This window comes from Argopecten irradians, chromosome 8 (genome assembly GCF_041381155.1).
Source record: "Argopecten irradians isolate NY chromosome 8, Ai_NY, whole genome shotgun sequence".
In the NCBI taxonomy this organism is placed as follows: domain Eukaryota; kingdom Metazoa; phylum Mollusca; class Bivalvia; order Pectinida; family Pectinidae; genus Argopecten; species Argopecten irradians.
Genome location: NC_091141.1, coordinates 26,173,019 through 26,199,564, shown reverse-complemented (window position 1 = coordinate 26,199,564; position 26,546 = coordinate 26,173,019). Strand labels below are relative to the sequence as shown.

At 34.6% G+C, this 26,546-nt stretch overlaps 1 protein-coding gene across 1 annotated transcript in view; it reads right to left on the bottom strand.

Moving 5' to 3' along the window:
- Positions 1-25,711, bottom strand: part of LOC138329990 (calpain-2 catalytic subunit-like) — a 37,531-nt gene extending 11,820 nt beyond the window's left edge. The window contains 12 exon segments of the mRNA XM_069277308.1: positions 587-717; positions 1,138-1,307; positions 1,530-1,607; positions 1,725-1,810; positions 2,135-2,215; positions 2,303-2,471; positions 2,990-3,062; positions 5,207-5,386; positions 6,089-6,158; positions 6,651-6,750; positions 7,015-8,004; positions 25,117-25,711. Coding sequence (XP_069133409.1) covers positions 587-717; positions 1,138-1,307; positions 1,530-1,607; positions 1,725-1,810; positions 2,135-2,215; positions 2,303-2,471; positions 2,990-3,062; positions 5,207-5,386; positions 6,089-6,158; positions 6,651-6,750; positions 7,015-7,967 — 2,091 coding nt within the window. The 5' untranslated portion in view covers positions 7,968-8,004; positions 25,117-25,711.
- Positions 25,712-26,546: the final 835 nt, after the last annotated feature.

The following is a 26,546-nucleotide window of genomic DNA, read 5'->3' as shown; positions in this document are numbered from 1 at the left end:
TATAATACACGTGATGGGACAGCTGACTTTGTCGTTTATCTCACGAAAACGTATTTTCGGATGACGCTGACGCCAACATTACGATACCAATATATCGCAATTTTGCACTGCATGCATCTTCGATAATCAAGGGGTTACTAATACTGACGTTATATCCACACCTGAACTATCTCGTAGTAAAAGTGAAGGCACCCGAAGACACAAGTAATTTGATCCTTTGATGCACATTGAATTACTGTACCCTGTGGTTGACGGTGTTGCTTTGAAGATGGGCGTCACTCTCTTAGTAATTTTCAAAGGAAGTCTATACAGGCCTGTAATTGGGTTTTTTTCGTCTTGAACTGCCTTCAGCTTTACTATGAGATAGTCCATTGGATCACATATCGTCAGTAACAGTAGCCCCTGGATTATCGAGCATGCGTTGCAAGGAAGTCGACACGAGAAATCAGACAAACGTTTGAGAGAAGTACTCGATTAACGCTATCCAATGATAACATCATCCATGATACAACGTTTACTTCCACTATAGACCAGAGCCGACTGGGAGGAGAACTCGATGTATCGTGCGCCACATTCAGATACTTACGTTGTAAACCAAACAGCCGATGGGGAGGAGACCTCGATTTACACTGCTCTTGTACCTCTGTAATATCGACAGTATGACGCAGGAAGGTTTAGTCAGCTCCATCAGAAACTGGCAGTTACTGAACACTGACGCTGCAACAGAATTTTATCAGATTGATCAGGTTGTTACAGGATCGGATTCAATAGGCTTGTTTCCTCTCATCAAATGAATCAGAATATCTTCTGATACGGCACGATGGAAAGTTGTCATGATTTGTTTGTGTTCTATGTGAAGTGATATTAAGCTTCTTTCTTCCAGTTTCATAAAACATAAAACAGATAAAAAGGCGAATATAAAATGACGATAGAACTGTAGAATATTTTGGTCTAAAATATAGTTGAACAAAGTTTTGTAAAACTAATCTTTCATAACCCTCAGGACATTCGTTGCATTGTTTGTTCTATTTATAAGCTAAGACACATCTCGTATTTTGTCGTCTTTTGATACAAATTACTATTTTATGTCTATTTGAACTACTAAAAAGTGAAGCACGAAGACGAAGATGTACTCACGTGACGTGTGGGGACCCCCCGCGTTGAAGCCTATCCTCCATTGACGTGGTGCCTGGGTAGATCGCCACGTCTTACGGTACTGTATCTTAGGCTCTAGCTTCCACGATTCGGGTGTGAGGAAACAGCTTTCAAGTAGAGTGAAAGTCCGAACAAACTCTTCAAACGACATCCTAGGTTAGATGAGAAAACATTTAATGATAACCAAACGGGAAGAAAATCATTTTATGTCCTCCTCCTATAAATACGAGATCAGAAACTCTAATCACTTTGATGGACTACCGATTCGATGAAAATTCTTAGAAATAATATTCATGTGATCATTTAATGATTTGCAATCAATTTCAAGCGCGGAGTTGAACAGAAATTTATTGACAGAAGACTTGTTACATTACCAGAATTCTCCTTCCTCCATCTTTCTCTTCCGGACCTGCGCTCTAACGTCATCAGTGAGTTGTCCCCAGTGTTTTGAGCTGTAACCAAATAACACCTGTGATAATATCGAGATTGTTAAATTCCTGATTATTATAAAACCATGATCTACCGCTCGCTCTCCAAATATAAAGTATGCCATAGGGACACGATCTTACCCCTCGCTCCAAGCTCCCTGCCAGTTGGATTTCCCTGAACAATCCCTGAGACGCACGAGGACCTTAGTATCTGATACCGCGGGAAGCTGTAATACATTAAACACAGAATTTTACTAGATTCATTCAGGACTCTGATCTTCCAAAAATCTTCGCTGTCTTTTGTATAAAACTGTACTAGGACCAACCTAAAAATATGCCAGTATGTATTTAAAAGAGTATGTAATAACAATATCTCTAAATTGTGTGCTATTCCAGTTACATTATGCTATAATCAAACAAAATTATATCCAATAAGTTGAGTGCCAAGACTTCAGTAAAACCTATGATGATAACATATACGATCGGGTACCACGTGAAATTGAACACGTGACATACCTCTGCTTACCACCTGACATTCAACACTGACTTACCTCTGCGTATCCCGTGACGTTATACACGTGACCGGAAACTAGACCTGGGGGGACCGTCTTTGTTTTGCCGTTGGTGGTACCCTGTAAAAATAGTGATGACGCGGAGTTAGATGTTGTAAAACTCGTGACTTAGATTAAATAACAGTATAACTATAAATAGACATTTACCTGTATCGAGGCACCGATTATTGACGCTTTGGATAGCCCGACATCGACCACTTTCTGGACAAATTTGGGATCGTCCTGGATACACGTTGCCATGGTAAGACCCCCAGTGATGTCCTGTAGTGACCAGCCTAATACTCCACCAAGGAATACTTCGTAACATCCCTGCAGCCTACAATCAAAACAAACATTTTAAAAATAGATGGTGTTGGTGGTGTTGTTTTTTAGTGTTGAAGGTTGTGATGGTGGGTAAATATGTTGTTGATGTTGATGTTTTAGTTTTGGTGTTTGAGGTAGTCATGGTGGTGCTGATGTTGGCAAATAAAACAACAAATCTCACAGGAACCCAATATATAATGATCTACCTTTATGTCAGGCAATGGAAAGAAGAATATTTTATTAACTTTTCTCTTCTTTTGCCTTTTAATTATTCAATACACGAAGGGCAATTTCACATTAAGTATGCTAATGCTTAGCAGCAACACACTTCAACGGTTAAATTCAGCATATTTACTGTGTACCATGTTGTGCTTGGTTGTGAATATGAAGAACTTTTCTGATCCCTTATACCACAAAATGCAGTTGGCTGAACCATAGGGACCTAGAAGAACCTATATAATTCTAACAGGACTACACTGTATGTATTGTTTCGACCCTTGTTGTCCCCCAAAGTCATTGATCATCACTTACTTGGCGTATGCCTTCTCGAACAGCGAGGGCCAGAACTCCGTGGGATCACTGCTACGGGAAAATAACAACTCGCCTGAAAAGAAACTCTCACTGTTAAAGGCCCACAACCTTTCCGAAACGGTTTTTGATTTTTAAAATGGGAATGTAAAACGAGATTGATTATTTTGTAAAGTTGCAAAAGTTATTAACTCAACATTAATACTACACTTATTATCACCTCCTAAACAATTTAATTAAAATAAATAAAATGTTAATTTTCATAACGCGGGTCGTCTTATGTTTCCCCCCGTCGTCCTAAATACCGCGCGGTAGTTGGATATCACTGCGGTAGACGGTAAAACAGCGAAATGACTCTCCATTGTTATCACATATTACGCAGGAAATCTTGCATATGTTTGGTGTTGTAACCTCATCTTAGGCCATCGGTATATATTTTCTGAGGTTATTAATGTTTTTAAGAAATTTATATATTTTGCTCCGGAAAGGTAGTGGGCCTTTAACGTGGCTATTTTGGGTCATACCTTTGTAGCATAACATAGGAAGAGTCAACCAAACCTGTCAATTAATAGACAGGGGAAGTGTTAACAACGTTATTTAAGCGAGACACAAATTTTCGCGTACATTCGTGAGCAAACTCGAACGCGAATTCGCGAATGCGCGGCTGTCAGTAGGAGCAATCGATCGTGAATTGATATAATCGTGAATATGTTAAGAATTACGATAACCCGTAATGTTGTATAGGCGAAAATAAAATGATAAATATTATTATTTATTTTAGTTATAAGTGCAAACTTTTGTAAGTTTAACTTAGCAGAAGCACGGGAATCGATAAAACAGAATCACCACCTTTAAACGTGCACTTCGCAATATACATTCTACACTATACTAGTAACTATAGAAAGACTGATGTTTTCAGTTTTTCACCTGATATTTGAATTTCATTTGAATATAATTGATGGTATTTCTATATAGTTTTTATTTGTTTTTGCGTATCAATGCAAAAACGCTTCTGTGTTACTTTAATTTCGCAATTTATATTTATTTTGTACTACTTTATCTATGATCAGGACAGTTTCGCGGTGACTGATTTTTGCGGTATCCTTTCACTTACGAAGTCGCGAAATTTAATCGCGTTCAAAAACAAGTTGATTTACGGTCAAGCTTTACTTAAAGATGCTCCACCGCTGCCGTATGGTATTTTTTTCTCTATAAAAAACGGATGGATTCGCATTTTTCTTCAGTTACAAAAGTTGCTTACTTTACACCATTACCACCATTGAAAAGTTTGAGTTTCTTATTTTAATTTAAGGTAAAAGTATTATGAATAATTATTTGCATCCCGAAATAATACGTGGCACTATGTCTTATATGGAATGAAGAATTTATTACGCAAGGACCAAAAGCAAACGAAATTATCTTATAGTAATTTTTTGCGTTAATTAGACATATATATACACGATTAAACACCAATTTTTGTTCAAATAATGAGTATCGTTTTTGCTCTGTCAGCGGTGGAGCTTCTTTAATAGCTATGGTACCAACACTGCAAATATGTATGTCAAAAATCTACATGGCGTGCGTAAATTAATAATAAAACGCTGAATGGCGAAGATATCATTGTAGGATTATACAACATAACACAACATCACACAACAACATAACCTCAAAACTTAGTTTTAAAAAAAGTTAGTCCCCATGGCAAATTATTTAAATAAATTTTTCTTGAAATTTGTTTTTATTTTATCTTCTGGACTAAACTAGAATACTCATCAAAAATGTCGTGACGCCTAAATAATAGACAATCGGATGTGATATTGAGCATCGAAATGTCACTGTTCTTAAAGTGAACAGTCGGGCAAGGATGGCTAAAGTCGGTAAAAATGGTGTGAATGTATCCAGTATAATTTCTTATGAAATAGAAAAATAAAATCTCTCGCCAAAATCTGTCTGCGTACGAAGAAATTAATTTAAAGTATGGTAATTCTAAAACGTCCTCCCGGCTTACTATGTCCGTGGTTACATTTCCACGCAGCCTCGTTTTCAATGCTTTCAACTTTTCTTTACTTTAATGGTCAGAACTGGGAAACTAAGCGTAAATTGACCGTCGTATTAATAAGTGATAACTTTTGGAAGGCCATTGAACGCATTTAGACTGGTTTTCTTTGCCCGACTATTCACTTTAAGGTGGGGGATTGCAAAGTCAAAATAATATATTACCATTTAAGGTTGGCAGCCGATCATCTATAACAATTTCAGTCCATTGTCCAAATTTCCAGAACCGGAAGCGAAAAATGCCAGCATATTTATCTCCAAACTCCTGTCCTTCCGGTATACAATACTTCAATAACGAGGGCGCGCCCGTCAGACACGTGACACAGCCAATCAACCAATTAGATCCTTTAATAAATATAAGAACAATCTGATCAGGTATAAAAGCAATCATCCTTCTAGCCTTTATCATGGAACCTATACACTTAATCTGGCCCTTACATACCAATTATTTAAGGAAACCCCTTAACTGATTTTTTTTTCCATAAGAAAGTATTATATGGTAATATTAAAAAGAAATCCTTGATAAAAGATTTTATCCTAATCTCTATAATGCTTTTAATTTATTTTCTCTGATTTCAAATTGATTTCATGCCCTAGCAAATTAGAGGGATGCTAGTGTAGGTACCATGGGTTCATCCTTCTTACACCATGCATACCGCCTCTCACAGGAGGTCTATTTCACTTCTTTCACTCGATCCACTTTCATTAATTTCGTTAATTTCGTATTCAATTAACACATTTTGATCCATTTATTCTCTAATACAAGCATATTTTCCAAAGTTAGAAAATGTTTATGAAATTGGGGTAAACTGGCAAGTTATATCGTTGTATCATGCGTACCAAACGAGACTGTACTAATCACAAATATATATTACCTATACGGATACTTTGACAATTATACAACACTTGTCGGCCTTAGTTTATATTTACATAGTTAACGCTGTCCTTATTTTAGTCGTTATACTAGTATTTTTTATCCTCAGCTAGAAAACAAATCTATCTTTATTCCCATTTCTAATACGTATGATCTTATTATTATATACATACCTAATTTTCCCGATTGAATCTTACAATTCATAACGTCACTCGAAATAAATTTTGGTTTCTTGCACAAATGCTGAAACAAACAAAAAAAATTTAAAAAAAAATACTTTATTCGGTGCTTAAATAACAATTGATTTATAAAGCCAGATCAGATAGAATGTGCTTTCAAGGTACACATTTTGTCAAAGACCAAGTTCCCATTGATTAGCTTTTGAATGAATTACACGGTGTCTTTAAATAAACATATCTGTCTTTTTGTTGGTACAAAGTCATAAAAAGTTCGCGATGACCTGCTATTAGAATATTGGATGACGAAAGGGATATAAGAAGTAGAACATATAACTGCTTTAACAAGATAACCAACCAATGCTATTTATAAAGAGAGGAAGAAAGGAAAACACAAGTTGGACACATAGCAAAATCATTTTTGTTGATTGTCGATAAGGCTAATTATAACGGAGTGTTTTGACATACGAAACTTTTCATTCAGGTTAGTGAAACATGCACTCTGTGCCTCTTTGCTACAGACATATTTACTGTAAAGCTATTTGATCAGTATACATACACCAGGGCGTTTCCATTGTATTTGACCAACTGGAGATTTTCCCTGTCGGAAAAGTGATTCGTCCATGGCAGGAAAATCCGGGTCTTTGAACAGCATTTCACTAGAACGTTAGAAAAGAAGATTTGAATATCTGTTCACGTCAAAACTATTGGCCAGTTTAACACGTAGACTAGCATTGTTATCTAAATCTACTTATGATAATACTTTATTCCCTATTGTATTTGATATCAATTTACATTGTGTTCACTAGATAGTAAATACATGACTAAATAATATAATAAACTATTAAATATTATTACTTTAATCAAAGTTTCGTCAAAAATTTCAAATTATTTATTCTACCCGTGCGCGTTTTAGTACTTACTTCTGTCGGCAGAGGTCTCTGTACGTTTCGTACATGTTGCCCCGAAAACTACCCTGGCTGGTGACCGAAGTATCCAGAATAGACCTTGTCGTCAATGAATCGTCCGTTACACCAGGCGTTACCGTGGAAACGTGAGATTTAGGCCGCGGTGATTGGCTATCTGGTGTCCTTGGCGAAGACACAGGTGGAGACATTGACCTTGGGAATGTGCCATTAGAAGTAAAGTTGAAATGAGAAGATGAACGTGGTAATGTATTATTGAAACTTTTCTCTGATTTTTGTATGAAATGCCTCGCTGTAAACGATTTACTTCTATTCACTGCATCTTTTGCCGACCTTGAACCCACTCTGTAGAAGTTTTGAGAAATAGTTGGTGACCTTGGCTCATATTGTGGCTTCTTTATTACACCATTCGGTGATTTCGGAGGCACGATTGATGAAAGGTCCAGTGGTGGTGGAATTTTATTTGATGACGTGTTGACATTAACAACTGACCTCGGGGTCACAATATGACCATTCGGAATCTCTCTCGGGCTTGGGAGCTGTTCATTGGGATCAGGAATAAAAGTTATACCCTTTCCATTCTGTTCGGACCTCGGCGTTATACTCTCCATCGGAAGGGATACTGCAAATATGGAAGGTTTTGTAGGAAGTGCGCGTGGCGATGAGGAAGCTGATTGGTTTCCCAGCGGTGATGTTGGTCTCTGCACATGCTCTCTTGGTGATCTCGGATGCTGTGCATTTGGAGAAAATAGGCGGCGTTCAAATGGAGACGTTGGGCGCGTTCGACTGTTAGCTGCTTTGATAGAAATATTCCCCGGAAGCATTGACCGTGGAATGGACAAATGGATTTGGTATGTTCCGGATTTTACCGACATGTTGGGCTCGTGATTTCGTCGCCTACCACGTGACCTTCGTGACATGTGTAAATTATACTCATTCGATCGTTCCATAATGACTACTTAGGTGTCAGAATATCCATTTTGAACTCTGAAATTGAAAAAGGAGTCAAGTTGAGAAAACACAATATAAATCTTTTTCAGTTGACGTTAGTATTTGATTTGTATGAAATCAGTCATGTGAAGTTGCCTAACCACCATTTTGTTTCTATAGAAACTGATGCTATCGCCATCGCGCTACTGTATTAATATAGCTAACACCGTGTCTAGGGGAGAGCACCTCTGAAAAGCCTGTCACATTGGTTTGGGTATATACAATGAAGCCTTAATGTATGGGCTAATGTGTATTTAAAAAGAAGGAAAACTATTTTAAAAAGTAGGTCATTACGATATACATATAATCAGTCTAATTCCGAACAGGTGTGTTAAACCTATAAATTTTAGACCCATCATCTGAATTCGTGACAGGTTTTGCTTTTCTTCACGAGTTTATAAACAAAAAGTTTGAATATACTACACGCTCAAACTCTGCTCGGTTTCATTGCAATTTCCATTACGTCCTAGTAATAGTGTTCGAAAGAAAATGTATGGTTTGACATTGAAAGAACTAAAATGAATAATATGATTTATTAGAAAACGTAGAGTTTGATGATGGAAGAACTTGATGAACAGGGATTACATATATGAAAGGAATATTAAGTTTTTGAGGATGGGAGTTAGTCAAAAAAATAATTATTCATTGGGGACTTATTCAAAGAAAATGCGGGTTTTGAAAATGAAAGAACTTCTTAGGATGGGGTTATTAAAACCGAAGTATATGGGTTTTTATGTTGGAAGAACAAGATGAACGGGGAGTTATTCAAAGAAAATGGAGATTTTGATGGTGGAAGAAGTAGATGAATGAGGAGTTATTCGAAGAAAACGTGGGTTTTAGTAATGAAGGAACTAGATGAATTGGGAGTTATTCAAAGAAAGTAAAAGTTTTAATGATGGAAGAACAAAATGAAAGAGGAGTAATGGGGAGTTATTCTATGCAAATGTGTGTTTTGATTGTAGAAGAATGGGGAGTTATTCAAATAAATTCATTTATTTCATCCATTATCAAAACACACATTTTCTTCGAACAACTCCTCATTCATCTATTGGGTTTTAATGGTGGAAGAACTAGATGAATGGGAAATTATTCTAAGAAAATGTAAATTTTGAGGATGGAAGAACTAGATGATAGGGGATTAACGAAAAGAAAATTAAGGTTATGAAGATGAAATAACTAAGAAGGATGGGCTTATTAAAACAAAATGTAGGTTTTGGCGGCTGAAGAACTACATATATGAATTTGCAATTATTCAAAGAAAATGTAAGTTTTAATGATGGAAGAACAAAATGAAAGTGAGTTATTCAAAGAAAATAAAAGTTTTGATGGTGGGAGAACAGAATGGATGGGGAGTTTATCAAAGAAAATGTGGGGTTTGATGGTGGGAGAACAAGATGGTTGGGGAGTTATTTAAAGAAAAATGTGGGTTTGACGGTGGGAGAACAAGATGGATGGGGAGTTAATCAAAGATAATGTCGGGTTTGATGGTGGGAGAACAAGATGGATGGGGAGTTAATCAAAGATAATGTGGGGTTTGACGGTGGGAGAACAAGATGGATGGGGAGTTAATCAAAGATAATGTGGGGTTTGACGGTGGGAGAACAAGATGGATGGGGAGTTAATCAAAGATAATGTCGGGTTTGACGGTGGGAGAACAAGATGGATGGGGAGTTAATCAAAGATAATGTCGGGTTTGACGGTGGGAGAACAAGATGGATGGGGAGTTAATCAAAGATAATGTGGGGTTTGATGGAGGGAGAACAAGATGGATGGGGAGTTAATCAAAGATAATGTCGGGTTTGATGGTGGGAGAACAAGATGGATGGGGAGTTAATCAAAGATAATGTCGGGTTTGATGGTGGGAGAACAAGATGGATGGGGAGTTAATCAAAGATAATGTCGGGTTTGATGGTGGGAGAACAAGATGGATGGGGAGTTAATCAAAGATAATGTCGGGTTTGATGGTGGGAGAACAAGATGGATGGGGAGTTATTCAAAGAAAATGTGGGGTTTGATGGTGGGAGAACAAGATGGATGGGGAGTTATTCAAAGCAAATGTGGGTTTTGATGGTGGGAGAACAAGATGGATGGGGAGTTATTCAAAGCAAATGTGGGTTTTGATGGTGGGAGAACAAGATGGATGAGGAGTTATTTAAAGAAAATGTAGGGTTTGATAGCGGAAGAACTAGATGGATGGGGAGTTATTCAAAGAAAATGTCGGGTTTGATGGAGGGAGAACAAGATGGATGGGGAGTTAATCAAAGATAATGTCGGGTTTGATGGTGGGAGAACAAGATGGATGGGGAGTTAATCAAAGATAATGTCGGGTTTGATGGTGGGAGAACAAGATGGATGGGGAGTTATTCAAAGAAAATGTGGGGTTTGATGGTGGGTGAACAAGATGGATGGGGAGTTATTCAAAGCAAATGTGGGTTTTGATGGTGGGAGAACAAGATGGATGGGGAGTTATTTAAAGAAAATGTAGGGTTTGATAGCGGAAGAACTAGATGGATGGGGAGTTATTAAAAGAAAATGTTGGTTTGATGGTGGGAGAACAAGATGGATGAGGAGTTATTTAAAGAAAATGTGGGGTTTGATGGTAGGTGAACAAGATGGATGGGGAGTTATTCAAAGCAAATGTGGGTTTTGATGGTGGGAGAACAAGATGGATGGGGAGTTATTCAAAGAAAATGTTGCTTTTGATGGTGGGAGAACTAGATCGATGAGGAGTTATTAAAAGAAAATGTTGGTTTGATGGTGGGAGAACAAGATGGATGGGGAGTTATTTAAAGAAAATGTTGGTTTGATGGTGGGAGAACTAGATCGATGGGGAGTTATTTAAAGAAAATGTAGGTTTGATGGTGAGAGAACTAGATGGATTGGGAGTTATTCAAAGAAAATATAGGGTTTGATGGTGGGAGAACATGATGAATGAGGAGTTCTTTAAAGAAAATGTGGGGTTTGATGGTTGGAGAACAAGATGGATGGGGAGTTATTCAAAGAAAATGTTAGGTTTGATGGTGGGAGAATAAGATGGATGGGGAGTTATTAAAAGAAAATGTGGGTTTTGGTGACAGCCGGAGAATGCGGAAAAACCAGAGTGATGAAGATAACTTCAGTTGTACATTTTGTTGTTTAATGTCGGAAAAATTAAGAATTCCACAGGAAAATGAGAATTTGTTAATGTTTGTCTGTATTTGAACCGACCAGTATGCCATACATAGACTATTTCATGCGTTTTATGGGTCTAGATCAAAATTGTAAAACTCATACTATACATGATGTTGATGGTATAGTGTTTTTTCCGAATTGTTTTTATCTAGACTCCTAAACCGCCGAAATCGGTAGATCTAAAAATATATAAATTGTAACTAATTATCAGATTCCTGTGGGAAATTCAACGTGAAAAGGGCATTAAATCTTATGTCTTCGATACAATCGCAATAAGGAAATGTGAGGACCGTTTTAAGAAAAATAAATTTATGTTATTTTACATCTACCACAATAATTTAATACGGACTAATAGGCTAGATTTATAACCCGGGGTGCTACACAGACCACAGAAAATGTCGAGTTGGCACATTTTCTTTGTTAAATAAATTCCCATATCCGATATAAATCCTTTTATATACTTGGTAGTGCCGGAGATGAACAATGAACGTATTTACACATGAACTGGACCTAGCATACATTTGAAGATTTTACATAGTGTGACCAACGCGGAGATTCAATGGTTAGGGTTAACTTGATACAATTCAATTACTTCAGTTATGTATAAAGATTTTGCATTGATGCGGTATAGCCTAATATTATAATAAAAAAACTTATCGCACACACGGTAGTCGTGATAATGACATTTGCCCCTGTTTTACATACAAATATATTAAACAGTGTTTAAGTGGCCATCATCGATACTCCAAGGGTTACTATCACTGTTTTGGATCGTTTTATCGTGAAGTAATCTCTGAAGTATCGAGGATGGTTAGTGATATGAATCAATTATACTTACATTTTAATACACATACAGAATTTGAACCCTTCGGATCAAACAATTCGGTGAAATAACTTAGACACGACCTACTGAACTCTACACGGAACAGATCACCCGTGAACCGCACGTCAACACGAAATATTTTACAATGTACGTTCTAATGAACTTTCAAAACAACAAATCACCCGTAAACACGTCAACACGAAATATTTTACAATGTACGTTCTAATGAACTTTAAATACAACAGATCACCCGTGAATCACGTCAACACGAAATATTTCACTCTCTAATGAACTTCAAATACAACAGACCACCCTTCAACCACGTCAACACGAAAAAGTTCATGGTGTAATGAATTTTAAATACAACAAATCATCCGTAAACACGTCAACACGAAATATTTCACTCTCTAATGAACTTCAAATACAACAGATCACCCTTCAACCACGTCAACACGAAAAAGTTCATGGTGTAATGAATTTTAAATACAACAAATCATCCGTAAACACGTCAACACGAAATATTTCACTCTCTAATGAACTTCAAATACAACAGATCACCCTTCAACCACGTCAACACGAAAAAGTAAATGGAGTTATGAACTTCAAATACAACAGATCAACCGTAAACACGTCAACACGAAATATTTCACTCTCTAATGAACTTCAAATACAACAGATCACCCTTCAACCACGTCAACACGAAAAAGTAAATGGAGTTATGAACTTCAAATACAACATATCACCCTTCAACCACGTCAACACGAAAAAGTAAATGGAGTTATGAACTTCAAATACAACAGATCAACCGTCAACCACGTCAACACGAAATATTTCATGGTACAATAAACTTCAAATACAACAGATCAACCGTCAACCACGTCAACACGAAATATTTCATGGTGTAATGAACTTCAAATACAACAGATCAACCGTCAACCACGTCAACACGAAATATTTCATGGTGCAATGAACTTCAAAAACAACAGATCAACCCGTCAACACGAAATAGGTCATGGTGTAATGAACTTCAAATCCAATAGACCAACCGTGAACACGAACTATTTCATGGTCTAATGAACTTCAAATCCAACAGATCATCCATGAACCACATCAACACAAAATATTTCACGGTCTAATGAACTTTAAATACAACAGATACCTGTGAACCTAGTCAACAGTGAACACACAGACAAGTTACAGTCTATTGAATTTTAAAACACAGAAGATTGTAGGTGAACCATCATTAACACCGGAATATAATGTCTAAAGAACTACACAGATCAGAATGGCCGCGATCTAACCAAGCCGAAGAGATTTTTGTGCCGTCAATAATGTTGACGTGGACACGTCAACTGATCACCGCCAAAATTTTCCTTTAAATCAAATCATTGTTAACAAACTTTTTTTTTCTGTGAAATCTAAAACAGAGACCATAAAACGAGTTAGTAATGTAAATATAAGCATCAAATTATAGTCTTAATGAAAATATAGTTTGTATAGATGTCAGAGCTTTGCACACAATCAGTTTCTTATCAGTCCAACATCGATGGAACAGTTCTTAAAGGCCCACTAACTTTCTGAAACGACTGTTGATTTTTAATATGGGAATATAAAACGAGATCGATAATTTTTGAGAGTCCCAAAAGTTATTAGCTTACCATTGATACTACACCTATCATCACCTTCTGAACTATTTATTTAAAATAAATCAAATGTTAATTTTCATAACGCGGGTCGTATTATGTCACCCGCCGTCGCCCTAATTACCGCGCGTTAGTTGTCTATCACTGCACCAGACGGCAAAACAGCGAAATGAATCTTTAATATTAACATAGATTACGCAGAGAAACTGGCATTTGTTTGGTGTTACAACTTCATTTAAGGTCATCGATATACATTTTCCTATGTTAATATTGTTTTTAAGAAACTTTTATTTTTTGTTTCGGCCCACTACCTTTTGCGAAACAAAAATTAAAAGTTAAAGAAAAAAAGAAGAAAAAAACCCAATAATAATATACAGATGTTATAACACCAACCAAATACAGGATTCCCTGCGTAAACTATGTTAACCGTGAATATTCATGTCGCTGTTTTGCCGTCTGGCGCAGTGATAGTCAACCGACGCGTGGTAATTAGCATGACGGCGGGAAACATAAAACGACCCGCGTTATAAAAATTAGCAATTAATGTATTTAAACTTAATCAATAATAAAGTGATGGTAAGTGTAGTATTAACGGTAATTTAATAACTTGTGTGTCTTTATGAAATTATCAATTTCATTTTACATTTTCATTTTAAAAATTAAATGCCGTTATGGAAAGGAAGTGGCCCTTTAATGCTCGCCAGCGGAATTATACATCTACATTAAAGGCCCGCTTCCTTTCGCAAAACATTAAAAAGTTTCTTTAAAATAATTAAACATCTATACCGATGGTCTCAGATGAGGTGACAACACCAAACAAATACCAGATTCTTTGTGTAATCTATGTTAACATGGAAGTTTTATTTCGCTGTTTTGCCGTCTGACGCAGTGATAGTCAACTAACGGACGATATAATTAGGACGACGACGGGAAACATAATACGACCCGCGTTATGAAAATAAACTTTCTATTTATTTTACCAGTAACAAAATTGTTCAGAGGATGTAGTATTAACAGTAGGCTTATAGCTTTTGCGACTCTGCAGATTACCTACATGTTGTATCTTGTTTTATATTTCCATTTTAAAATTCAAATGCTGTTTCGGAAAAGCAGTCACGGGCCTTTTTAACAAAATAAAAGCCGATCACCTTTAACTCTCTGCTTTCGAAGGACTTAACAGGCAAAATCAGGCGTGAAGATCTATCGATTCGATAATGACATATCATGATTAGTCATTCACGCCAGTTGATTAATGGTTTGTTTACATTTAGACTTCGAATGAACATGCACTTACACTGACACCAATCGGAACACCTCGCCCACTTCTGCGAACGTAATTTAGGAAAAAATGACGAGGCGATCCGATTGACACCAACACTTAAAAGGAAAATATCTAAATATCAATTTAAAGGCCAACATTGATTTGAAAAAAAAAGTTTATTATTAACAAACAACTACATCGATAGCCTAAAATGAAGCTACAACACCAAACAAACGCTAGATTTCTGTGTAAATCTATGTTAACAATACTAAAGTTTATTTCGCTGACCATGCGGTTTAGTACATGGGTTAACTACTGTGTGGTGACGACGTCGGGAAACGTAAGGCGACCCGTGTTGTGTGAAATAACATTTAATTTTATTGTTCGTGAATTGATGGATATTGGAGTCCTGACGTCAATTTAAGCTTAAAACTTTTCGGACAATATAAATGTATAAAACTGGTCAGTTTTAAAGGTAAGCCGTTTCAGTTATAAAGGTAATTAAAGGTATGTATACCATTAAACGTACACTGAAGCGACATTATTTTTTTTCAAATGTGACTGTAATACGAGTTTAACAATTTTCTGGAGTCCCAAACGATACTAAAATTAGCTTGGGATTAATACTAACGTATCACCACTTCCTGAACAATCAAATACATATAAACTAAATGTTAATTTTCATATTGTGGGTCGTCTTATTTTTTCCCGGCGTCCAACTAATTACCGCGCGGTAGTTGACTATCACTACCGCACACAGAAAGAAAAACAAACAAACAAAAAAAACAGTGAAACGAATTTCCTTGTAACAAAGGTTTATATAATGAAGCTTGCTTTTGTTTAGCGCTGTAACTTCTGGGCCCAGCACCATAAAACTTTCTCAGACAGATTTTTACGGTAAAACTTGGTTTTACCAGTATTGGGATCGCAATTCCGGAACTAGCTTTTTACCCCCCCGGCTGGTGTCGTGAAGAATAAACTGAATAACCACACATTTGTGGTATATGAAGTTGTAATTTGCACCCAGATACAATATAAACTAGTTTAGAATCATTCTGTAAACTTATTCAGCAGCATCAATATCAATTTAAGTGGATTGCGAAGAAAATAAGAAAATTTAGTGAACTGCATTTCATTATCAAGTTAATAATATTCACGTGATAATCAATATATACAAGTGGTGTCGTGGTAAGTCCTGAGCTTTCTATGCAGACGTCCGGGGTTCAACCCTTGTCGTCGGCAGCTTACTTTTATTTTTTTTTATTTCATATTTTTATTTGTTGTTAATTCACCATGCTTGAAAATATTCTTTTATTTTGTCTTTATATTTATTTTTGTTTTATTTTATTTTTATTTTCCAAAAGTTTATTCCAAACATAGACATGTACTGTATAGCATGATGTTTTATTGAAATATGATGATGATGATGATGATGATGATGATGATGATGATGATGATGATGATGATGATGATGATGATGATGATGATGATGATGATTTGAACGATGATGAGGATGAAGATGATGATGATATATTGAATAATGAAATAACGGAAGATGAAGTTAAAAAAGCGATCGGGCAGTTAAAAAATGGTAAAGCCCCTGGTTATGACAAAATATTGAATGAATATTTAAAACATTCACCTCCAGAAATGGTTACTATTTATTGTAAACTTTTTAATATTGTTCTTAACTCTGGTATCATACCGGAAGATTGGACAATTGGAGTAATTAATCCCATATATAAAAATAAAGGAGACCCACAGGATCCCGATAACTACAGGGCAATCACCCTTATAAGCTGTTTAGGAAAGCTTTTTACATCTATAATAAATAACCGCCTAAATCTTTATGTAAAGCAAAAGCAAATTCTTTCTATTAATCAAGCAGGATTCCGTAAAGATCATTCAACAGTCGATAATATTTTTATTTTACATATGTTGATATCTTTTTACCTGAATAGTGGGAAAAAACTCTACTGTACATTCATAGATTTTAGAAAAGCTTTCGATACGGTTTGGCGAGCTGGACTATGGATGAAACTTCAAAAATCACATATTAAAGGCAAATGTTTTACTGTTATCAAGAATATGTATAATAATATCAAGTCATGTGTTAAACATAATGGAAAAGTATCAGATTTTTTCCCGTGTTTAATTGGTGTAAGACAAGGCGAAAATCTTTCCCCTATACTATTTTCATTATTCTTAAATGATTTAGAAACTTTTTTTAAGTCTATGAAAAGCGTTCCTCTCTCAAAGATAACTGAAGATATATCATCTGAGTTACAACTTTTTGTTGAAATCTTCGTCTTGTTATATGCCGATGATACACTTCTGTTTGCAGAAACCCCCGAAGGACTTCAAAAAGCGTTAGATATTTTCCAACATTATTGTGATATTTGGAAACTGAAGGTAAATGTCGACAAAACTAAAGTTATGATTTTCTGTAAGCGGAAGTCAACACAAAATCTTGAGTTTTATTTGCGAGATGCAACACTTGAAATTGTGGATAATTTTATATATCTTGGTGTAATATTTAATTACAATGGAAACTTTTTAAAAGCAAAATTACGACTTATGGATCAAGCGCAAAAATCCCTTTTTGCATTATATAAAAAAATTCGTAACCAGGCTATTCCAATTGACTTACAATTAAAGATTTTTGATTCGGTAGTTGAGCCAATTCTCCTGTACGGCTCGGAAGTCTGGGGGTTTGAAAACTTAAAGAAACTAGAACAAGTGCATTTGAAATTTTGTAAAAGGATATTGAGAGTGAGATCTAGCACTCCTAATTTCATGGTATATGGAGAACTTGGTCGGTTTCCATTGGAATTAAATATCAAACTTCGAATGGCTCGGTTTTGGAATAAATTGTTAAGTAATGATGAAAAATTAAGTAGTATTTTAATGAAGTTAGCTCTTTGTCTACAAGAAAATGGAACTCATTCCTTCAAGTGGATTAACAAAATTAAGAGTATATTTGATGAAACTGGTTTTTCATATATATTTGATAATAAAATTATCATGCCTAAGATGTTTTTCAAACACTATTTAAAACAAAGGCTCCAAGACCAGTTTATCCAAAACTGGTTTTCTGATGCCCACAACTCATCGAGAGGACAATTCTATTTGATTTTTAAAACTGAATTTAAATTTGAGAAGTATTTGACAATATTGTCCGAAAATAACAGATTGCAAATAACCAAAATACGTACCTGTAACTTAAAGTTTCCCATTGAAACAGGCAGATGGCGAAATATTCCTAAAGAAGATAGACTTTGTAATATGTGCTTGGAACATGTTGGAAATGAGTTTCATTATTTGTTTGTTTGTAATAATGCGGTTGTCCAAAATTTGCAAAGAAAGTATATTCCAAACTACTTCCGAATTAACCCAAATGATAATAAGATGAAAGGTTTAATATCAGTTTGTAATAAGAGTGTCCTAAATGGACTCTCCCTTTTTCTTAAAAAACTTAATCCTCTACTATTATCGTAATGATGATGCTACTATGAAATCAAAATATTCTACATTTATGATTTAGGTTTTTTTTTTTTTTTTTTTTCTTATTGCACCATGAATGAAATATTTATACTTTGTGTTTCGTACATGTGAAATGTAAAAATGTTGAGAGTAATTGCTATATAATAATGTCTTAATGTTATGTACATATACTTGTCCATCCTGTCATGCTTATACACTTGTATTTGTTTTATCCCTCATGTTACACATTATAATGTGTCTGGGTGTAAAAATAAAATCGTTGAAAATCGTTGAAAAATCGTTGCATATACACTAAATTACGAACATCCCACTATTACGGCCACTTATTTTCAGTTCCGATTTTTTTTCTCTTCAGAAATACAATCACACCGCTATTCCGTTTTACGACCAATTTTCATAATCCCAACGACCACTAAATTAACACTAATTGACACTTTGATTATGACCACAGGCACATGTGACTTCACACCTCGCTGTGCCTCACCTTCCCGCACGCAGCAACCCGTGACCAACTACCCGCAGGTACATCAGTCAGTCTTTTGTTTCCGTCGACCTAATTATCAGATTATCTACCTGTACTAGGAGAGTGTTAATCGCCATCATTTGCATACTTGTGACGCTGGAGGCTGGCAGTTGACGTGATCGAAACCACAAGTAATGCAACGTTCTTTCGATAGCCCTGGTGGCGAGATCGAACGATTTAGGCAGTTCTTTCTCATACGTGTAACGCCAATGGAATTAAAATTCTTTAATGTATGAGATATATTGATCTTATTTCAGATATTTATGAAGTACCGTACGTCAATCATCTTATTTCAATAGATGTGTCATCTATTTTGTTGCGGTAATTGCATTAGTTAAAAGTACGCTTGACTATTGCACAGTAGTCTTTCAAACACTTTACCGATTGTGATCGTAAGTTATTATTTGACCAATCATTGCACATGGCGGGATAATTAAAATCGATTTCCGTAAATATTAATAATAATTTACACAGATCAATACCAATTTTAAAACACATAGATTCTCATTAACCTCAGGTGATACTATGTGATAATTAAACCAGAGACATAGATAATTTAATTACTATCTAAATCTCTGATTAAACTAACGATATGTATTTGAATTATAATTAAAACATAATAGAAAGTAATGTCTAGAAAAAGTATTTTCATTTAGATTGTCAACAATTACTTCAGTGAAATTCAGTTTAAGATTTAAATAAGCACACACCATTAACTTTATTTAATGAAAAAAATATGTCTATGCTCTAGAAATAAATGGTATAGTCATTATATGTCCATAATTCATCAAACTTTAAAAAATATTTGTAAATTATTGGTTTTGATTAGATACGCATGCATTAAAATATGATATGATTAAGATTCTAATGGCCGACAAAACTAATTGATCAAATATAGTAATTTGCAAATTTATCTTAACCAAAATATATCAAACTGTTTTTTTCCCCACACGTACATGTACATACTCAGCATGTTATGTTTCTAATGTTTTTTTTTTTTATATAAATGTAATGTATATGTCATGTCAAGTTTATGTTGATGTCCCATGTATTTGTAAATGTGTTAAATGCAAAAAATTGAACAAAAAAAATAAAAAATATATATATATATATAATATACATTTATATATACATGTATATTGCATTTTTCATAAAATTTCAATTTTGAAACAAAAATACAGTACATATATTATGTACCGGTCAGCTAGGATACAGAGTTTCTGTTCTTGATCGTCATGATCATAGAAGAAACCTGGTCCACCTCAGAATTAAGACCACCTCGCTATTAAGACCACTTTTACTCAGACCACTGGGTGGTTTTAAAAGATAGGTTTTAATGTAAATACTGTTATACATATTCTCAACACATGTTATATAATGTTTCTGACGTCCCTTGCTCATACACATTAATTTTCATTTACAGCGGTTCGGAGCGGTAGGGAGCTGGGTTTTCGAGAAAAATATTTCAAAGATTAAAGGATAGATAACCACCCCATATATACATCTCTTCGTATCTGTAGCAGTGCGCAGCCAAGCGTGAAGGTGTGATACATTGATCATGACCACATCAAAACAATAAGCAGTGATCTAGAGATGGCTGTTCTATTGTTTAGAGGATTCAAGTGTTTCAAGTTTTTATTTCATCCAAATGCATAACAAGCATATAGGGAACAGTACAATTATTATCATTATAATATGACATACAATGTATACAAGTATAAGATGGCGGAGGACAATATTTCAGTATTTCAATATACTAATAATATTAAGCTACATATGTATAAAAGACGTGATCACAACAGAACCTACGTTGATGCTGACGGCAAATACAAAGCAATTTTATCATTTAATTAATTGTGAGCAGAGTTTTTCTTTTCTCTGTTGCACGAAACAAAAAGTTACCCAACATATTCAAAATTTTAACATCTTTACTAGAGAATAATTCTATAAACTTATGCACGCTTGGTCTATGATAAAAAATATCTGTTAATGTATTTTTCTCTTAATTCAGAATATGCCGGACAGAGAAGAACAAAATGTACTTCATCTTCGACGTCATTTTTATCACATAATGAACAAGTCCTTTGATTTCTAGGAATATTATTATAACGTCCGGATTCGATATTAAGACTATGACATTGCATACGGAATTGGCTTAAAAACTTCTTGAATTTATGATTTACAGGCTTAATTAAATAGAACTGTGTACAAAAATTATGAACGATATGTTTATACAAATAACATTTAGGAGATACATCAAACGCACTATATAATTCTTGAACAAAAACATCATTGATACGTTGGTGGTATATTTGCAAAAAAATGATTTTCATTTAAAACACATTGATTTTCCAAAATATATCCAAATCCCAAACTACAAAGTTCGTGCTTAATATGATAGACCCAATTCGTTTTACAATTAGGTTTTCTGCTATTCAATTCGACTAGTGCATCATAACAAGATTTCAGAATGCAATTGTTTGTTTTCAATAGTTTTAACCAATATTTCATAACAGCTCTCTTACGTTGAACATACAATGAATATCTACCCGTTTCGAAAAACACCATAGATGTATTGACTGTTTTTCTAACATTAAGTATGTCTTTAAGGAAAAGGAGGTGAATTTTTTCAACTTGGGGCGAAACATCTAGCCGCCACACTTCACAACCATAATTTAATATGCATGTAACATATGTAACAAATAAGGATAATTTTGTTTCTGTGTTAAGGCTAAAGTTTTTCATTTTTCTTTTTAATTGAAAGTATGCTTTCCTGCCTTGAGACGCTAATGTATCTTGTGCTACAGCAAATCTTCCATTAAAATTAAAAACCAAACCCAGGTAACAAAACTTATCAACAATTTCTATAGATTTATCATTGAAAGTCCATTTTTCACCAGGTAATATTCTTCTCCTTTTCCTAAATATAACAATTTTTGTTTTATCTGTGTTTACTTTTAAATTCCATTTAACCGTATAAGTCTGTAGACAGTTGAGCATATGCTAGAGGTCAGTAGCGTCTTCGGAAAATAAGACTGTATCATCTGCATACATTAGCATAAAAAGGTTAAGTAACTGTAAGGGGTAACTTTGACAATCCGAGTTTATAAATTCACTTTCCATATCATTTACAAATAAAGAATATAGCATGGGAGACAAAGATTCCCCTTGTAATAAACCGACATGCAAATCGAACATGGCGGATAGTTTACCATTTAGTTTCACGCATGAACGTACATTATCATAAATTGATGAAATTACATTAAGTAATCGCCCTCTACTACACCACTTTTCCAAAGTTTATGCCATAAATATCGATGATTAATACTATCAAAAGCCTTACTGTAATCAATAAAAGCACAATATAGTCGTTTGTTTTGCTCTATAGAATTAATAATTAAACTTTGCAACGCAAAGATAGCATCACTAGTACCAAACCCAGGCTTAAAACCAAATTGTGCATCGGTGACAATATCTTCACGAGCACTCCACTTTAACAAGCGCTTATTTAACAAGGACGCAAATAATTTAGCTAAATGACTAATTAACGTTATACCTCTATAATTGTTAACATTATTAATATCCCCCTTTTTATGCAGAGGAATTATGACAACTTGGGCCCATGACTCTGGAAAATAACCAATTTGTAACATGGTATTAAATAATTTTAACAAAACTGGTAAAAACATATTTTTATATTCAATGAAGTATTCGTTAAGAACCATATCGATGCCAGCAGCTTTGCCCTTAGGCAGAGCCTTAATTACTTCAGCTATTTCCTCAATACTAAAATCTACATCTAACTCTGGATATACACACTCACAAGGTTTAGTGTCATTTTATAACGAAATCTTATCGTTTGGTTGTTTATGCAAATTAAATGAAAAAATTCGGAGGCGTTTAAAATATAAATGAAATTGTAATACATGTACGTACTATTCTGTACTAGGCAAATGTACTAATATAATTTGTAACACAATGGTTTTTTTTCAGAGTAGATTATCATGTCAAAGTAAAATTGCTGAGTGAATCTGCTATAATATATATTGAAACCACTGAAGCTTATAATTTTCGTTACTGTAAAGGAAATTTTAGAAATATCAACCCATTTCAAATGATTCGACTGAACTAATTAAGTCTTCCCATCTTCTCCTCCCGGTAGGAGTATGTTATTTTTTCATTACATTGTACAGATCAATATGAAATATTTATTGTAAGTAGGAAACAAATTTGACATATTTCAGAGTCAGTCGAATTCAGGTATTCTCTGATAGCAGATAATAAAACCGTGATATTCCACAAAATTAGTACTAATCTGATAGATTTGTATCAATTCATCAAAACAGTAAAAAGTAAGCGTGTCACTATCCTTCATTAAATCATATACTACAATTATGTTTTTCTTGAACCAAGCCTTATAAGAACTGTTTTTCTACCAATATTCATATTTCAAAGTAAATTATCATGTTCAGGCCTTATGAAAACAGTTTTGGAACCAATAGTCAAATTTCAAAGTAAATTATCATGTAAAGGAAAATTTCTGAGTGAATTTGCGATCCGAATGTTGGACCTATCCTTGCTCCAAATTTTGCTGAACAACTTTCCATAATGTTTAATAAGAAGATATTTACAAATTGTAGTTAGAAAAGGACACTGATGACAATATCTGTCATTTAGGTAACTCGTGCCGTTACCGTTTGTTAGAATATATGTTGTAATGTACTACAAACTTGATAGACATAGAGAAAAAATATTAACATGTTTTGACAAAAAACATCCTTCCTGCCATTTACATGTCGTTTAGTTAACTCAGGTTATTTAGTTTTATAGTTAATATATATACATTGATGTACTTGAAACTTGATAAAGCATATACCGGTAAACAGCTGATAGCTGACAGAGATTTTTTTTCTCTCTTTCCCTCTCTTTCCCCTCTTTCTCCCTGATATGTTGCCAAAGTAGTATTAGTGAAGTTATGAAGCATGAAAGTCATCCTTTATGACAATATACGTTAGTTATATATGTTACACGGTCTGACAACCATTAATTTTTGTAGTTATAGATAGTATGGTGTTCTTAAACTTGCTAGATACATTTTTGTTAAACAGGAAATCCTTGATGTCATTCATATTAGTCATTAAAGGTCAAATACGTGTATGGTATTGCTTAAACATTATATGAGATTTTATATAATATAACCAGTAAGTTTTTTCTTGATATCTGAAGAATGCCTGTTTAGTTTTTAACAAAAATAAATCAATTTAATTTGACATTACAAGTCACCATAATGCTGAAACTTTTCTTTATATAAACTTGACAACATAAATACTTCCTCTTTGATTGAAGGTTCTGCACTGAAATGCATTATGTGTATTTAGAATAACTTGACCTGTACAAAATGTGAGAAAATAAATCAATGTGATAAATTATTACGACCAAATAAAAAAAACAATTATTTGTATTTGTTTTTCAGCCTTAGTTTGAGTCCTGTTTCCTTTGGATCGTTTTCCAATTTGCAGTTATACTGATGATATAACCATTGACTTATCAATCTTTAACACTCGAATCAACTCCTATCATCCAGAAGTTTTACCGCAGCAGTACTTTCAGTACTTTGATTTTTACTCAAGTCTATGTAAAATCATATACTTGAGTAAAAAAAATCTGTCTGAGAATAGTTTTATGGTGCCGGGCCCAGTCCATGTCATGAATGTAGATCCTATAAGTGTTAATGATATACTTATAATAATAATATTTGTTTCGGAAACGTAGTGGACTTTAAATCAGAATTGGAAGCAGCTTTAGCAGATGCAACCAAGAAAGTTTATTTTTTTATATTTTGTTTCTACATTTAGTTTATATTATACTTTCTGTCTCGAACTTACATCTTTTGCATCTTAAGAAAACGCAAACATTAAATAAAACCAAAATGTAACTGAGATTGATATGGCATGTATTGCATATCCATGAAGCATTATAATTGTTTGACCGGCGATATTGAAGATAAGTACACTTTTTAAAGTTATTTATTTTGCAGAGATCATAAATATATTTCATTAATTTACATTAAAGCAAAAATGGTATATCTGCTTGGTTGCAATATATATAGCGCAAATAACGTTGCCAATAAGACGGTGCCTTGCACACCTGCAGAACACAACTAATTCTTTAATCAATGGCTTACCTTCCTAATTCTCGCTGCCACCGACTTCAACAGTGGAAGAGTTGATCCGAACGCACGTCGGCTCATACAAGGCTATACACTATATCTTAAGACATCTTTCCTCGATAAATGATCGCATTTAAAATATTCTTTAATGAAACCAGCATAACCTGTTTAGTATTTTTTTAACAATACACGTTTTAGTGAAATTCCTTTACGGTACTGTCACACTGTATGGCCGTCTGTCGGTCTGAGTGCATCCATTATCCTCACATTTGAAAACAATTCAATAAAATTCCCGAGAAATAACTTCAGGTTTGACAGGCAAAGTTTATCAACAACAAATTGACTGTGTCTAATTTGTGTTCAATGTCGGAGTGTGAAAGTTCTACGTTCCAGCTGAACACATCTAAACGTCTGAACCTCATCTGGTCCGGACACCTTGTCCCTGCTGTGGGCGACACGTATTAGCGGACTGTAAGGTGTATAACACTAATCACTATACACCTGCGATTTTAAGATTTTTTTTTTTTAAATAGCCATTGTGTCTGGTATAGGTATACCTCGCTATAACCTATGGTATACGTCTTATGGATATAGTTTGTTTTAGGTTTCTAGTTTAAATATCTGTACTATTATCTGTATACCGTAGACGTCGGACAATACAAACAATATTGATTATATAATCAAAGATGGGTTCCGTATTTGAGCCCAATTTTCGTTCGTCTCGAACATATCTTTTTTGCATTTTGATTTAACATGTTGCATTGTGGCATTTCTATACCGGATAGGGCACAGGGACATGGCAAGAATTTCTAACAAACGGTATATGTATATTAGATACTATTAATCGAAATTCGTACCCTGTGGTTAGGGCACACGTTTTACAACTTTAAAGGAACCCTCTCCTACAATTCCCCGGTTATGTACTGTAAACAAACTACTTTTCGCGTGCGATTACATTTCGCGGGCAAGTAGAAATCGCGGCGAAAAAGTGTCCGACATCAGTAAACCTTCTATCGATAATAAATATATATAAATACTGCTGTTAGAAATTCGTGTCAGGTCTCTGTGAGTGAACCCTTATGAGTCTAAATCGCGGTAAAAAAAGGAGTGAGGCATGAAAACGCGAAAGGAAGTCACCATGAAAATAAGTTGGTCTACAGTATGTTATGAACTAATAAGTAACTCGCAGTAACAATCAACCAGCTATTGATTAGTAACTACATTTGTTATCGATCTGAAGTCATTCTGAGAACGAGATATATATGATGTACAATATATATATAGTTCGAGTTTCTTGATAAATGATATCAACTCACAGCTCATAACCATAGGAATCCGATAATTAGTTACAGTTAATATACCATATTTAACCCCATAAGCGCCCTCCTCCTTTTTATGCCTCAGTTTCAATTGCCTAGGCATAAATAAAGTCCAAAACTATACAG